We start from the raw sequence: 17,431 nt of genomic DNA on the forward strand, positions 1-17,431 counted from the left end.
TAATCCCAGAATTGTTGGGGATGGTTAATAAAGCCTAAAAATCAGGTTCTGTTAGGTGTAAAGTATTATCAGTGAAGGGTATTAAGGACAACTTCCCTGAGATATTTTAGATATTCTTACGGATTTGTTCTTATAGCTCTCTTTTACCCCTTTTGTCAAGGGAGTTTTAGGCTTGCCGAGGACTAAACCGTCCTCGGCTGCATATCTGAGCCATCCTCGGCCTTATACTTTTAAGCTTGGGCCATAACTTTTTTCAGCTTGGGCTTGCAGGTTCCCCACGAGCAAGTGGGTCTGGCCCATAAACTATCGGGCCCCACATATATATATATAAAATAAAATAAAAAAATTCTGCATCTGGTTATAATTAATGTCGAGCAGTGGTAATATTACTAACTAAAATAATTCCAAACCCTCGTGAGTTTACGTCAAAATTATTGAATTTAGAGTTTATCAAGTTTCAGCAAGATGGAATAGATGTAAAAATTTTAATGTAAACTTCTTTTTATGTATTTTTGCTGGGCTTTGTACCAGTCATTTTGATAGTTACGACGGGGATAGAAGATTTGAAATACAAGACTCTTGGGGAATATAATTGTTTTGTACCTACTACTTAATTAAAGAATATTATTTCAAGATTCAAATTAATTTTAATGATTATTTAATAAATACAATAAAGAATAAAATCGGAAAAATAGATGCATGTATATAACAGTATATAAATATGGTAGTTTTAACTACTTCAAAGTAATTTTTATGATTGCACCCAAAAAAATAAAAAAATAGTTGTTCCCTAACTATTTTTATGTAAGTGACGTTTATGTATGCTTGTGATTAGCTTTTATCAAAAGGTAAGTTGCCCTGTCATTATTAGGGAGGTTCATGTATTTATTCAAATAAAAAAGGAAAATAGGGACGTTTATGTATGCTTGTGATTACAGAAAAAATTATGGGCACTATTACCCTATACTTTTAATGCGTGTTCAACTGTCGCAGTTGCAGACGTGTTCGATTTGTATCGAATGGTGTCTTGGCAAAACATGGTGCCTGTTTTAGCCACTTCACTCTTGACACACCCGACAACATGGCTTAATATTTGGTCGGTTTGTCACTTCCTCACACTGCCCCCCTTTCTCTACTGCTATTACTGCTGCTTGAACAATACAAACAACATTTGCTCAATCATTAGAATTCGGTGGGTTCTTGTTAACTCAACTGCTAAAATATATTGTTGTCGAATATGAGATTTGGGATTTGATGATCATTGCTTATACCAAAAATCAATTAATGCCTTGAACCTAAAGATAAAAAACAATTATTATAGAGCAAACATTATAAATTGAAATATTATTGTATCTAAAAGAAAGATAGAACTTGAATATACTCTGGGCCTATATCAGGAATTTTTTTTTTTTTTAAAGCGACTTTATCACGATTTTAATTATTTATTGTCATCTTCTTCTTTTGTTTATTTTATGATCAAGTTATCTGTTATTTATATATATTTGTATTCTTGCAAACTTATAAACTTATTTTGGCTCTTAAAATTATTTGTAGATTACTCATGGGCTTCATTACGAGTGTTAACTGTCTTCTACTATAGGACCTCTTTCAATGGTAACTCCAAGTTTATTAGTATAAATACTAGTTATTAATCCATGTGATGCCTATAAATGAGAAAATTCAATAAAAAATAAGTATTAATAATAAACAGTAAAATTAGAGAATTTTTTTTTTTGAAAAGAACACTCCTAATTCAATTAGAAATTCTTTTAAAAAGGGCAAACTCAATTTAATTAGAATTTTTATAGCATTAAATTATTTTATGAAAATGAGTTTGTAGATAGGTGAAACTGACAGACCGACCCAACTTCATTAAGGACATGGTTGTGTAAAAGTCCAATACAATTAAATTGAAGAGGTAGGTTATCAAGGCCAACCTTTCAAGCCTAACTAGTTATGTTAGATGATTCAGAGAAGAATATGCAATCAAGGAATAAGCTTCATGAGGGAAAAATAGTGGAAAAAGACAAAGATATTGGTATAAATTCTTCCTCAGGTTGGTCCGAGGGGCCTTAACTCATATGATATCACCTTCTCGGTTACAAAGTTCTTGATTACACTTTGTATTTCTCCTTCTCAGCCCTCCACTCGGACAACCATTAATCTTCACTTGGATGTTTGTTCTATCAGGGCCTTGCTGGAGGTGGTAAAATGTGCTACAAGTTGCGAAGGCACTGTTCAGGGGTCATTTTGCCATTAATATGACCAGTTGAGTTGGTGCAATGTATTGAATGCGGAGGTGATGGGTATTTTATCTGAAAACCTCCCCCTTTCTTTACTTGTATGTCTCTCCTTCCCTTCTCAGCTCCTAGCATTGTGGACTTAATGGTCATTCTCTGGTCTCCTGAAGAGTACTTGTCCCTCAGGTTCCTCGAGTGTACCACTCTCCTCAGTTTCTTAGAAAATCTTATCCAGATTGATCTGGACCTATCCTGGCATATAGTTTGGATGTATTACCCTTTGGGCAGGTTCTTTTTTATGGTTCTCTCTCTTTGATTCCTCATCCCCACAGAGTTCTAATTACTTTAAACTATATAATTTAATAACTCTAAAAACTAAATTAAATTATATATATATTAAAAGAATAACATAAAAGGTGTTAAAATTTATGTGTCAACATTAAAAAAAGTCAACAAAAATTTAAAGAATTTATTTTATATTATTCATGAATATTAATACGGGTATAGATCGAGAATATACTTAAAATACACAAAAATATCTATATATATATATATATATATATTATGTACACTTTATATATACAATAATATAATCAATAGCACATTTACTATGCATGCGCCTTTCAAAGTGGAGTTGCTTGGAGATTGCTCCTCAATGAGTCAATGTCATTATTATTAAAATAAAATAAAATAAAAGTGCCATGCTAGCAAAAATACTGTTCTATTTTATAATTTTTTTGTTTGTTGGAAACTGCAAAAAATACTAGTTTTTATTTATTTATAATTTTGCAATTATAATAATGAATGAGAATCGATTTGAACTCCGAATATTTCTATTGAAAATACTAAAAATTGTGAATTGAGTTACAAACACTTAGCAAAAATAGAGTTTTTTGTCATTAGTGCATTGTCATATTTTTTCTCTTTAATTATTTGCTATTGATTAATGTGATACACTAAATTGTGCATTTTTTTTTTTGAGAGAGAAACTTTGATTGTTTGAGTGTGTGTTATGCAATCGAGTGTTGAGTCTCATATTGGGTGTTTGCTGGATGTTGGGTTTATAAGTGATTATGAAGAGTCTTAGTTACGACTTAACTAGTCATTTTAAGTTTACTAAAAAAAAAAAAAACTAATCATTTTAAGTTATAAACGAAGATGTTGCCAACACATTTTTTAAGTTGTTACAAAATCGTGTAGATGTTGCCAGAAGAGATTTGACCTTTCACGTCCTTAATCAATCTCAATGTATCTTGTTTATAGCTATAGGGGACTGAAGTCCTTACAAACTCCTCATCAAATAATTTAGTTAATTTATCTTCCCTCCATGTATGAGTTATAGGGTTAATAAGGCTATTCACCATCATAATCTCTCTAACAATGGATCTATCTCTTGGTTTTTGTTTGAAATCTTCTAGTCAAGGTACCCAAGGACCATCCCATATATTAATCAGGTGTAACTTGATCCTACTCCTCTATATAACTTGTAAAAAATTTCACCATTTTACACTCATTATTAGTTAATACCCCCAAAATACTTATGGTGGCAAATATGATACATGGTACAAATATGATACTATTTTATATTTTTTAATGATTATTGTTTCTAGCAGCATCACTATCTATTGTTTTATTTTATATTTTCATTTATATTTTTTACAATATGTCAAAAAAAAAAAAACAATATATGAGACAGAGACAGTACACAGTTATGTTAGTTAATAGTTACTTAAAACAATCCGTGCGTATTTGCCCAAAAAACGGAAGACCGTATACATCTACGGTCTACCTTCCTACCTAACCGAAAGACAGTACCAGTTAAGTTTAAAATCCCCCACCTCTTATTCCTCCATTTCTAGTTTCTACCTTAGTTTCAACTTTCAACCTTTTCAAATCCTTAAATTTTACTAACCTTTTTCTTTTTCCTTAAAAATTAAGAAAAAACAAAAAAACACAAAAAACACAAACTATAATAAAAATATTCCAAATTTTTTTGAATCCGACAGATCCTTCGTTAGGGTTCGGATCCTCCGATCCATTGTCACCATCTTCATTATCATCTTCTGTCTCTCTCTTTCTCTCTCTCTCTCTCTCTCTCTCTTTCTCTCTCGGTTTTGGATGTGGTCCATAGATCTTTCAAAGCTTCTACTTCAAATGGAGATTTAATAATTGCTGCACGCTTTTTTTTTTTTTTTTTTTTCAGGTAAGAGCGAGCAGTTAGATTTTGAATTTTTATCTTACACTTTCTTTGTTTGGTTGCTGAGAAAATGATGGGAGAAAGTTTTTGAATCTAGTAGTTTCTATGTACTGTGATTCTGTAACATACGGGTATTTGTTGCATGTAAGTGTCTGTAGCAGATCAATGTGGAAATCTTAGTTTCTATCTTTGAGAATGTGCTTGATGTGGAATTTTTTTATTTTCTTTTGCTCTATTTTGATTTGGTTAGTTGGCTGTGGTTGCTTAATTCATTGGTTTTTCTAAGTGGGTATGTAATTGGATAGATATGCTCCGTTTGCTTCCTGAGAAAATAGTTTCAAGTTGGGTTTTTGTGTACTCTCTGAGTCTCAAATTTTCTCACATCTTGCATTATTCTTCGTTTTCACGTTCGCAATGGCCAATCCAGGTTAAAGGGTTTTCTGGGTAGCTTGGGGTTTTGTAAAATCTCATGTTGTCTGAGACAATTAGTGCACTGTGAAATACTATGCGATTTGATGAACTGCATTCTCTAAATGATTTGTTCTCTTCATAGTACTGGCATATTTATTTACTCTTGTTTGTGTGCGGGGTTTGAAAATTCAAATGATTCGTTTTTCATACATTCATAGTTCGTATAAAATAGAAGACTCGTACTAAAAATTATTTATTTGGGTTATAGGACTAGCAGCTGGTTGATTTTCAGCTTTATCTTTCTATGTTGTTTGCCCATGTTGTCTTAATGGTTAAGCTTATAGTTCTATGCGTCTTTTCTTTGTTGTAGTACTGTTTGAGTGATGGACTCAGATAATCTTGTACCCATTGCTGGGGTTGAGGCAACCCATCAAAATGGTGTTTATGGCCAAATTCCTATTGTTGGAGACGATGGCGTTGTTTTGGATAATGTCAATTGGACTGTCATTAAAGGTTCAGATACTGCAGTGCCAAATGGGAATTTAGAGAACGTTGTCAAGTTGTATGATGATGCAACTATTAACTCATCTACTGGGGAACTTGATGAGGGTTCAAATGTCCAGCTAGAAAGCAATGGCTTGACAACTTTTAAGGTAGGAGGTTGTTGTTTTGTTGTCTGTTTGGTTTGTTAAATTAGCTCTTATGATTTAAATTCTAGATGTGTACCCATGTTTTAGGATGGGGAAGTGAAAAACGAAGATCATTCAAAGCAGTCCAGACCTCAAAAGGCTCTAGGCAAGAGCAAGAATGAGAAGCCCTTGAGCCTTAAAAGTGCTTCAGCAGCTTCCGTGATGAAGAAAAAAGATGGAAAAGATGTGGAAGGAACATCCACTTCAAATGGTTCAGTTGGTTTGATTTCACTCTCAAAACAGCCTTCTAACAGCAGATCTTTCAACGGAAGACAGGTTCAGTTATCCAATATAAAGTTTCATATTGTCTTGCTTCTGTAGCCAACTTTATATTGTCTTGCCTCTGTAGCATGGCCATATTTTGATTTCAGCATACCACTTTTACCTCTTCATCTTGGTTGATCCTTTTTTACCATCTTTGTGGTTACTGATATTTCGCTCTCTATCTGCTTCTGACAGCTATCAGATAAGTCTGATGCAGCATTGTCTGTAGGTCTCATGTATGTATTTTTTACCCTTAAGTTTCATTTTCTTATCTAATCCTTTTGAGTTGGAGCTATATCTTCATCTCCAATTTAAATTAATGTTAAGTTCATGAGGCTGGATGTAGGATGCTCTTACAGACCATCTGTATTTGAAATGTTTGATTAATTTTATAGTTTTTTTTTTTTTTTAAATATAAAAATGTTAATGTTTAAGTTAATTGATAGAGCTATTTTCTGTGGCTGTTCTGTGATTTCTCTGGATACAGGGATAAGACAAAAGTGAAGCCCTTGAAAAAAGGACCTGGTGGTAAAGCTGAAGACATACAACCTTCCTTGTATCCTTTGCATTTTGAATGTTATTCACTTTCTCTTGGGTTAGAAATAGAAATATAATATTACTAATATCTGTTTGTTTATCCTTAAGTACTTCATAGAAGTCCCACAGGAGAAGATGGGAAGTCTCGCAAGGTTGGCATGCTTCCAAACTATGGGTTCAGTTTTAGGTGTGATGAACGAGCTGAGAAACGGAGAGAGGTTAGTTCTATACTTTCACCTTCTTGAATTATTATATGGTCTTCTCCAGCTATGTCTGTACTTCAATATATTTTTGATAATGCTGTGCAGTTTTACTCTAAACTTGAGGAAAAGATTCATGCAAAGGAAGTAGAGAAGAATAACTTGCAAGCCAAGTCCAAGGTGGTTTATTTGTGAATCTGAATTAGAATGTTTTGCATATGCAATATGTTCTTGCTATGACAACTTTCCAACTCTTTGCAGGAAACACTAGAAGCTGAGATTAAGATGCTCAGGAAGAGTTTGACCTTTAAAGCAACACCCATGCCAAGCTTCTATCAGGAGCCTCCACCTCCTAAGGTGGAGTTGAAGAAGGTAAGTATTTATGTTTTGTCATAATGGTATCTATCATAAACCTTTTTCTTCTGTCCATAACTTAAACATGCCATTGTATGGACAACGTCTAAACAAACTCTCTAGCCTCTTTTGGAATGTCTGTAAGTTAGTTCCTTTGTGTGGAGCAGCAGGTACTTGTTGCTGGTGTTGGTTTTTTCCCCACATCAAGCGGATTATCTGTTTCAATTTGTCAAGATACTGATGGTTTTAATTAAATTTTACTATTTTTTGGGGGAATGGGATTATAACAAAAAGCTGTTTAATTCCTGCACTTAAAGATTGGCTCAAACATGCTGTGATACCATATACATTCTTTATGCTTATTCTAGGGCCATCTTTTTTGGATAATTATTATTAAGTATACAAGATTTTATGTTGTTATATGTTTGTTAGTGGTTCCTAGGCTGCTTTCAAGATTTTGTAGTTGGGGATGAAAAAAGGAAAAAATAAAATATTTTTGAGCTTGGTGCCTTGGACACTAACTCCATTGCTTAATAAATATATATATATATATATATATTTTTTTTTTTTAAATTTTGGATTGGATACTGATCCTAACTGAGGCAGCCCTTATCAGAGTAAGGCTGTGCTAGTTGCATTGCTTTTTCTCATGATTGCTTTGTATGAACTGAAATCATTACCAGCCCTTTTGCCAAGAGCCTTGTAGCTCAATTGACACCTCTTGGTGTTTTCAACGGAGACATCAAGGCTCAAATCCCCCCACCACCAACTATTAAATTATCAAAAAATGAACTGAAATGGATAACGCCGAATTACATTGAATTTTCTTTGTAGAGAGTCCAGGCATGGAAATTATTATTAAGAGCGAAAGACTCACTCAGATTAATATTATTGGTGCTAATAACAGTAATCAGGATTCCACCGGTATTTTTTCCTACCTGTGGAGACTCCAGGTCCTAGAATACCTAATTAAGAGTTAAGGGCTCTCTCAGATTAACAGAATTGGTGCTAATAAGGGTAATCAGGGTTTCACAGGTGTATCTACCTATACTCCTTTATCTGAGTTGTTCGAAATTCTTTCCTGGTTATCATAGCATTTGTAATTGTCAATTTGTGGGTTAGACATGTCAGTTTTCAATTTTAGAATGATTGAGGTATACATTTATAGTCTGATCCCATTAATTTACATTTTTGAACTGTTATTCCTATTAATCCATGGCCTTACCACTTATCTGTCTATTACAGCTATAATGTGATATATGGTTGGGGAGAAGACATAAGAATAGTAAGGAAAACTTTGGGACATTATAGTAATCAAATTGATCCTTAACTGCTGTAGGAGTGTAGATTTCTTACAAAATCTTTTTTTATTTTTGGCCTGCCAAGTCACCAACTAGAAGCAGTGTTGCAAGCATGTTTGATGTTGAAAGGTTTTATCTTCTTAATGAGAGATTTCTCTGTCATGGTTCTAGACTAAATATTTATTATACATCCTGCTAATTTTTAGGTCATATAGTTGCTGCTTCATGTTTGAGTTTTTCCATGTGGGGGTTTTCTAAAGGTATTCTAATGGAAACCTAATGTTGAATTGGGTGGTCCTTTTTGCTTTCCCTGTCTGCTGTGTGGCACCATCAAGCATTTACTGATTTGGTTTGCGGAATTTTGGGGATGTTTGTTGTTCTTGTTTCTTTGTAATTTTTTGTGTTGCTCTTATATACTTCTCCTGCACTTTGGTTTTGCCATTTTTCTTATCAAGAAAATCCTGTTATAAAAAAATAGGAGGGGTTTTCATTTGATTGCAACTTCTTTGGCCCTAATGTCTTTATTACTCTGAAGCAGATACCAACAACAAGAGCTAAATCTCCCAAGCTTGGCCGAAAGAAGGGCTCTGAGACTGAAGGGAATAGTAGCAGTGTTGGAACTGGCCGCCTTAGTTTGGATGAGAAAGTGCCCAGGGAAAAACCTGCCCGAGGTCTTTCTCCCATCAATCAGAAGAAGCCACACCGAAAGTCTCTTCCTAGACTACCTTCTGAAAAGACCACTTTATCTAATGCAACTAATGCAGAAAAAAGCACTTCATCTAAAGCTTCACATGAGGAAAAGATCACATTGCCCGATGCAACAGATGAAGAGCAGACTGCCATGTCCAATGCCACAGATGAAGATAAGATCAATGTGTCCAGTGAAACAAATGGACGTCCATTTATTACTGAAGACCAGGAGGTAGTTCCCACAGCCGAGCCAAGTGAAATTCAAGAACATAAAGATTATGAGGCAGTGGTAGAAGAGCAGGCTCAACCAACTTGATTCAAAAACCCGCACCGCTGCAGCATTAAACAAAATGCAGCAATAGAATGGATGCGCACTTACAGAGCCCTCTCAATTTCATGAAAATAAGAGGTATAAGACCTGAATTATTTGACGATGAAGGTGAAAAAAATTTGCATTATGGTTTGTGATGTCATCCTGTCCATAGTCAGCAGCATTGGTTGTTTTGTGTGCTTGCTTTCTAGGTTGCTGGTCTTGCATTAGAGTTTTGCATTCCAGCTTGCAGCACTGTATGTAACTATTTGTCAGTGTCAGGTTATTTTAATTTATAATTGTTCAAGAATGTATTAGTTGCCTTGTCTTTTGGAAATGTTTGGGAAAATTTTGGGAGGATCTGCCATTAGATAGTTAAGGATGAAATGTATTGTTTGTCTAAGCCTATTCTGTTGAACAAATGGGTATTGTTTACGAAGGCTGATTTTGTGCTGGGACATCCTTGATAACTGTTTGAACTTGTTTAGTTGTTCTGTATCATATATTTGTTAGTTTCTTAATTTCAACCACAAACTGATGGGTTGTATACTTGTATTAGAGTAGAATGAATTTCCAAGCCACTGATAAATCTTGCTACAAAGTGCACGGCAATAAGTGGGTTTCTATTTTTTCAGTAATTGTTATTAATTCACGTTTGTTGAAATAATTTTATGAACACAAAGTCAAGAGCTAAACGGATTGGCTGCCCAAAGAGGGGACGAATGAGTCATTTATTTATATATTTCAAGAGCTTAATGGTTCAGTGGCATAATTCCTTCTCCATCAGAGTTTGAATCTCCTCTCCCTATTATTGTAGTTGTTGGGTTATCAAAAGAATTTATTTATATTTGTTTGTTTAGCAAACAAGCTATTCTCAGATATAATTTGTTAATGAATGGACTCAATTTGTTCATGAATGGGCACATTGTATTTTATTATAAATTATTATACAGAGTTATGGGCTTGAGATTGTATGTTCTAAAGTCGTAGATAGGGTTGTAAGATAAAAAATTAATAGAAGAATAAGGTTAGTGAATTTGGCATGGAGCGTGTTTTCAATGAAGACATCTAAAATTCAAATTCTCCCACCTGCAAATGAAAATTAGTCAATCTTTAAAGTTTACAAATGATTAGCATATGATTTCAACTGATAACTTAATAATAATTGTATCATTTGTGGTGTCTCATGTTTGTTGTTTAAAAACACCACATTTTCTTTTCTCCATTATCTAACGCGCTGTTTGTTTCAATTTTAACATTTTTTAGAAAATGAAAATATTTTTCAAATAGTAATTTTTAGAAAATTATCTCATTTTCTGTTTGGTAATAACTTTAAAATGAATTGAAAAACTATTTTTTGACTTTTCTTATTTTTAGTATGAGAGAACAACTCTCTCTCTTATGCTAAACTATAAATAAGGAAAGTTAAGAAATAATTTTCTATAAGCAAGAGCTTTGTCTGGTTCTTCAATCCAAAGAGCCAAATGTGTCAGAAGAAAGCGTGAGATGACCAAAATGATGGAGAATCTTTTTTTTCAAAAATATCATCATTTGCATGGGCCAGTAGTAATACAATAGTGGAAACTTCACCAGGGATAAATACTGTAGCATTTTGGCCGTCCTATAATATATATATATATATATATATATATAAAGGTTTTCTATTAAAAGTTTAAAACAAACAAGTGTAAGAGTAAAAGTTATTGTTATAATCTCACTGTACACTGCCACATTTTCTAGAGAGTGTAGTAGCGAGTGTGTGTGTGTGTAAAAGTAAGCATTGTCCATTTTCAATCCATAAGACTCGCACTCTGGCCCGACCCACAGTCTAAACGCACCGCATTAGGCACTCAATCGCTCCTTTGCATTTCGGGTCCGAAAAAGAAAAGGAGCTGGAGAAATCTAGACGAAAGAGAAAGTGAGAGAGAGAGAGAGAGAGAGAGGTATCAAAATCAAAGAAAAATGGGGGAGTCATCTTCATCATCATCATCATCATCTTCACAATCGTTCTTCAAGAAACACTATGAGGGGGTCAAGGAATTCTGGACCGAGCGTTTTTCGTTCTTGGAGAACTATGGCAGGTTCGTCCAGCGTGAAAAGCCTCTCCCATCTTGGTCCGACTCCGATGTTGAAGAATTCATTGCTTCCGACCCTGTTAATGGATTCACTGTCTGTAAATCTCTCTCTTTTCTAACTCTTTTTTCTATTCTGTGCTTTTTTTTAAGTTCTTTTTGGCTTTTCTTGATCTGGGTATTTGTTTCTTAATGGGTGTGAGCTGTTCTTTAAATTCTTAAATTGTTGTTGTTTTAGATTTTGTCTAGTAGATTTTGGCTTTGATGTGATAACACTCATCTGGGTTGGTCTTATTTTGGGCTTTGACCATTTCATTTTTTGTCTTAGTGTTTGTTTGTTCGTTTTTTAACCATGTTACACGACAAGCACTTTTCTGTTAGTGATGGCGATAGACTGGTTTTTATATTTCCGATGATCTTTATTGGGTTTTTTGATGCAGATTTTTTACTTGGGTTCTTTATCTCTTTAAACTAGATTCTTTCTCATTATATAGAATTTGGGGATATATGCTGCAGACTGGTGTGATTCTTCGTGCGTGGAAGCAGTCATAGATATGTGATTACTCATGGTCAGCGAGTGTGATTTTATCAGTAGTGTGTTTGGATTAGTTTATTTGTTTATATACAGCTTTTTAAAGCAAAAGCCTCATATTTTCTAGGTACAATTGTATTTTTGCTAACTTTAAGTTTCAGCAAATGAGTTTTTTTTTCAGTAAAAAGCTAATCCAAACTCCCTAGAAGTTGTATCTCCAAAGCAAGAGAATTACTTCTTTAAGCACACACCTCATTTTGTGCGTAGGCGCTAGGAGAATTTAGCGTTCAAGGGCACCTTCATACTTAAATAACACTGCCCATCCATTCTCCATCTTGTCTATAGTTATGCTCCTCAAAAGCAGCAGAAATGACCATGTGCCAGAAGACTTAGGAAAGTATCTGTTTCTAGCTATTAATCATATGAATTTATCAACATTGTTTTGGGAGTGACTAATATTGATTGGGTTTTTGGTGAAAATAAGTTTTGGTTCCTCCCTTAGATATCTTTAAGGTAATAATATTATAAGTTATTATGCTATTATTCAAGAACAGAGCTCACTTCTGTTAATACTTAAAATTGTGTCAAAGTGGAGACTAGTGAACTTGTGATGCCACCAAACTTTACTGTATGCCTTCATTCTGCTTTGGTTGATCTAGGAGAATGAGGAAAGATTTGTTGTGTTGGGTGTCTGCCTCTTTCAAATCTTGTCAATACATTTGGAGTGCATGCTTTACCTGATTCGGTCTCTCATGCGATGGAACTTTGCCAGTTACATGGCTAACATGCAGGACCTTCTCCCTCCTCTCAGGTCTAATATGTTTATGACATGGATCTCTACTGGAAATTCTTTTCTACTCTTGTAATCGTTGGTTGAGAGAGGGTGTAGGGGGAGGGGGGGTTCAGCTAATTCCGAGGTGCTCCCCTAATCTAAGGAAGAGAAAAAATTGACCCTCCTCAACTGCTAAGATCTTTAATGTGGTTCGTTCAATTTTTGAAAATTACAAATAGGACCTCCTTGTAGTATGAAGTTAGATTGAACATTATGACTTACTTTATTCTTGTCTTCCTTGCCATAAAATCTCAGCCTTTTCTATTGCTTGTGACACTTCTTAGAATTCTTAAATAGGGAGGATTAAATGATCTAAATAAGAGTGTAGCAGTCCCAGTTGGGGATGTTGAAGGATTGGAGGAATTGGCTGATAGTCTTCATTGTAAAGGTAGGAGTTTGCCAATGAATTATTTGGGTATTCCCTTGGGGTGTCTTTCAAGACCATGACAGTGTGGAATCTTATTATTGAGAAAACAGAGTGAAGATTGGCAGTATGGAAGAAGTTTAATCATTCAAAAGGGGGATGACTAACACTACCTAATAGTAAGATATCGAGTCTTCCAAACCACTACGTCTCGTTGTTTATATTTTTCATGTTTCAAACAGAGTAGAGAAGTTGCAGAGGAATTTTTTATGGAGTGGATTGAGGGAGGAGTTCAAGTTTCACTTCATAAATTGGAATGCAATTTGTTCTCAAATTGATTGTGGTGGTTTGGGGTGCATAAATTATTTCTTTTAATCAGGCTCTTAGGGAAATGTCTATGGCGTTTTGGGGGGAATGAAGAGACTCATTTGAGGAGGCTGGTCATTGCATTAAAGTATGGGCTGGATGGGGGAGGTTGGACTATGAAGCCAGTGCGTTGAACTCATGGGTGTAGCTTATGGAAGAGTGTTAGAGCAGGGCAGGATATATTTTTTAGCCATGTATGTTTTGAGGTGGCAATTGGAGAACGTGTGCAATTTTGCATGTTAGGTGGTGTTGGGCTCTACCTTTGAAGGAGTTGTACCTGATCTTGTACCCTTTGGCAGTTGACTAGGACGCTCTCATAGCTTCATACTTGGAATGCAATACTGAAGGTACGGAGAAACAGGGATTTCTGATTCAGTTTGATGACTGGAAGGTGTTCTTGGCTCCTTCCATACTTGGATTACTGTATCCAAAAGTACCGAGGGTGGGCCTTGATCAAATGGGGTAGAGTGTATGAGGTACAGGGGCGTTTGATGTGTGATCTTACTATGGTGTGCTATGGGCGCTAAGGGAGATCTCTTTTCCATAGAGTGGAATTTTATATGTCAAAGACCTAAAGCGGGTAGCTTTTCTTTTTTCTTTGTGTGTGCGCGTGTGTGGGTGTACAATAGTGTGGGGGGGGAAGATTTTGACTAATGATAATCTTAGAAAGAGAGAAATTGCACTAGTAAATTGGTATTTTTTTTTTTTTGTAGGTGTAGTGGGGAGTCCATGAATTATTTGTTTCTTCATTGTGATTTTGCCAATGCTATGTGGGGGCCATATATTTTGACTTTTGGAGTAATGGGTGCTGCCATGTAGAGTTTTTGATTTACTAGTTGGGTGGAATGATTGGTTTGGTGTATGCTTTTTATGCTGTGTCTAATGTGGCTTTTGTGGTGGGAGCGGAATTCTCAAACCTTCAAAGATGTGGAATTTTTTGAAGAGCTGTTGAGGCTTTCATTTCTAAAATTACTTAGTGAAGGGTCAAATGCCCTGGGTTTTAGTGAGTAGTGACCATGGTACTGTTATGAGTTCATTAATTTGGTATCCTTTAACTGTAATTCTTAAGGTACAATTCTATAGACTATCTTGTGCTTTGTATTGTTCACGAGGTAGATTTTCTGGAATAAAATCATTTACTTATTAAAAAAAAGAGGAGGATTAAATGTGCGTACTATTAGAGTTACTTTATTTTTGTTTTTTTTTTTTTTTTCATATTAACATGTTAATAAGGTTATTTTTGTAATCATGCCATAAATCCTAATATAAATATTTGCTAAGGTGAAGGGCTAATTACGGCAGCCTAAACCTCAAATCTCTCTTCATTCTTTTTCTCTCTTGCAACCCTAATATCTCATATTTCACAGCTCAACTCATACCATATTTAAGCAATTTCATTTCATTATAATTTTAGTTATATGGCAGCCAGCCATAAAGCAACTGTAGAGATAGGAGCCAAGTGACCACATAGCATATAAAGAGACCCTTCTGCCTTTCTTGTCCTTCCTTGATATGATGAAATTTCATGTTTTTGTTGAGGGAACAAAAGAACATTGGTAAAAGTAATAAAGAAGAATACAACAATTAGTCTCATGAGAATCAATAGCCAATCCCAACATTTTGTGATGGTCTAAGGCTTTGTTGTTATAGGGTGTTCTTTTTTTCTTTTTTTAATGCTAACTTAACTAGAGCCGCCTTCTTGGTTCATTCGTAGATATTTTTGAAGAATTATTCATGTGCTTCTCTGTTTGTCTGAGATTACGTTTTAGACTTCTAGGCGTATATGATGATAAGCCTTGTTGGGTTTTTTTTTTTTTAAAAATGTAGAAAAAGGTAATCAGTTAGCATCACTGATGCGCTTGAGATCAATAGCATATACAGCACTTTTTGTTGCCAAAATCATTATTTGTACTTTAATTTGGGTACTGACTTGAGCAGATGCTTGCCGTGACCTTGGGTAGTGACTGTATTTGGATTGACTAATATTTTCATTGAGTGATTTGTGGTTAAATATTAATCTTTGTACTGTAAAGTATGTTTCTGTGAAATGTTTGATTCATTTTTTCTTCTTTCAGCTGAAAACTGCTAGGGAAGCAGTGAACTTTGGCCTTACAGGAAGTGTTATTGGAGCAGTCTCTACTGCAGGTGTTGCCTGGAAATATTCAAGGAGCTTACATGGCAAGTCTACTGACTCTTCTTTCTAATAGCTGTTTTACCTTTTTATACCAGAATACTGCTTAGGGATGAAGTTGTTTCTAACTTTGATTTATGTGAAATTGATTACAGTGATTACTGATTTTTGTTGTTTAATGCTTTGAGGCTCTGGGAAAGATTAATTTGCTTATGGAACACTAAACCACCTCTCTCTATTAGCGTATATTTTACTGCTTTTTCATTGTCATGTTTCACTGTATCCTAATTTTGTTGAGGGTGCATTAAACCTCACCAAAAGGTTCACTTTTTGAAAATGCTTGCGTGAAGAAAATAAATTTAGCTGAAGAATATGATAATATGAATATTAATGGATGACAATTGATATTTAAAGACTTTTGTGTCTTGTTGGCTTGCCCAGGCAAAGAGAGAGAGAGAGAGAGAGAGAGTGGAATTTTGGGGGGAAAGAGAAGTGTGTGTGTGTGTGTTTTTTTTTTTTGGGGGGGGGGGGGTGTGGCTGTGTCTAAGTAATGTGGTGCACTATTATGCAAAGTTCCTATTGGATCAGGAGCTTTGCATGCTTTAGGTGGACACTAATTGCAAATTATGAGGATGAGTGGATGAGAGGTTTTTTTTTTTTTGGGAAGACATTCACATACGTCTTATTTGGTATGTAATTTTTGTTCTTTGGAGGCATTGACAAGGTTTTCAGTGTGTGACACCAATTTCACAGCCCCCTTTGCTTCTCTTCCATGTCTGACTTTGTACAAGCTCAAAATGGCTTTTTTGGTATTTTCATATATTAATTATGTGAAATTGCTCACCTGGACTAATTATATATCTAAAAATCTAGGGATACACATTTTCAATACCTCTTTTCACAATTGTTGACCCCAAAAATTTGGGATTAAGGCTGCTTGTTGTTGAGGTGGAATGTTGTGATTGCCTGATTGGTGCATAATAAAGTGGTCAATGTTGGGTCTAAGTGGTAAGTGATGTTACTTTAATCACAACTTGTTTCTTTAGCAAATTATAAATTAAAAAAAAAAAGAAAAAGAAAAAGAAAAAAGAAGAAGCTGTGTCCCTAGCATTGCTCATCATATATTTCAAATTGCTGACACAGAATTGATGCGTGTATCAATCAAGGGTAGGTTCTTGACAATGATTGAACGGGACAAATTGTTCACCGTAAAATTTCTTTTACGGGGATTTGTGTATTATGGTTCTTACCCCTCCTATATATGGCAGGTGCTGGGCTGTCCTTTCTAGCAGGAGGTGTGTTTGGTTGGACATTTGGACAGGAAGTTGCAAACCACTGGCTGCAACTCTACAGGCTGGACACAATGGCTGCACAAGTCAAGTTTATGGAGTGGTGGGAAAAGAAGAGTGAGGGACAGTCTTAACTGAAACATTACATGAAGAGTGAAGTGCAACTTTGTTTCCATCTTTTCAATAAGTTCACCAGGGTTACAAATGTAATGGTTGATTGAAATACCTTGAATATGCTTGGATTCTTTTGAAGTAAGGCAGTTCATCTTTTCTCTTTATGAAACAAAACTGATTACAAAGTGACTTTCTTGCAACCTGTTCTGCTTTATCTACTTCTCTTTAAAAGGTTGAATTTTGATGATGCTGTTCTGCCCAATTTATAATAAAGTTTTGTTGCACAAAATTAGTGAGCGCATTAGTAAATCAGTGCCCCAAAAGATGTTATGTGGATGAAATAAACCATGGCCCCCCTGCCTCCGCCCGTTTAAAATGTATGCAGGGAAAATTCATAAAAATTCTAGCCTCTCTTTTGTGATAGATCAAACCTTGACAAACTCAATGGCCTGCGTTTGGGCAATTACATATTTACCATGTTCATTGTAAAACTCGCATTTCAAATATGTCTACTTTGCCCGTTCTACATGTACATAGA

At 34.9% G+C, this 17,431-nt stretch overlaps 2 protein-coding genes across 3 annotated transcripts; both read left to right on the forward strand.

Annotated features, from left to right (window-relative positions):
• Window positions 1-4,128: 4,128 nt before the first annotated feature.
• On the forward strand, window positions 4,129-9,727 carry LOC126712930 (protein WVD2-like 6). 2 transcript variants are annotated; one of them, XM_050412471.1, is made up of 9 exons: window positions 4,129-4,443; window positions 5,219-5,501; window positions 5,586-5,813; window positions 5,997-6,037; window positions 6,289-6,357; window positions 6,457-6,556; window positions 6,647-6,718; window positions 6,800-6,910; window positions 8,732-9,727. In XM_050412471.1, the coding sequence occupies exons 2-9, from the start codon at window positions 5,232-5,234 to the stop codon at window positions 9,197-9,199; spliced, it is 1,359 nt and encodes a 452-aa protein (XP_050268428.1). In that variant the 5' UTR covers window positions 4,129-4,443; window positions 5,219-5,231; the 3' UTR covers window positions 9,200-9,727. The 2 variants fall into 2 exon arrangements, with proteins under 2 accessions (XP_050268428.1, XP_050268429.1); XM_050412472.1 differs by having other exon boundaries at window positions 4,433-4,581.
• A 1,255-nt stretch (window positions 9,728-10,982) lies between these two features.
• Window positions 10,983-17,093, forward strand: LOC126712931 (succinate dehydrogenase subunit 6, mitochondrial). Its single transcript, XM_050412474.1, has 3 exons — window positions 10,983-11,362; window positions 15,435-15,537; window positions 16,759-17,093. The coding sequence occupies exons 1-3, from the start codon at window positions 11,156-11,158 to the stop codon at window positions 16,911-16,913; spliced, it is 465 nt and encodes a 154-aa protein (XP_050268431.1). The 5' UTR covers window positions 10,983-11,155; the 3' UTR covers window positions 16,914-17,093.
• Window positions 17,094-17,431: the final 338 nt, after the last annotated feature.

This window comes from Quercus robur, chromosome 2 (assembly GCF_932294415.1).
Source record: "Quercus robur chromosome 2, dhQueRobu3.1, whole genome shotgun sequence".
Taxonomy (NCBI): Eukaryota; Viridiplantae; Streptophyta; class Magnoliopsida; order Fagales; family Fagaceae; genus Quercus; species Quercus robur.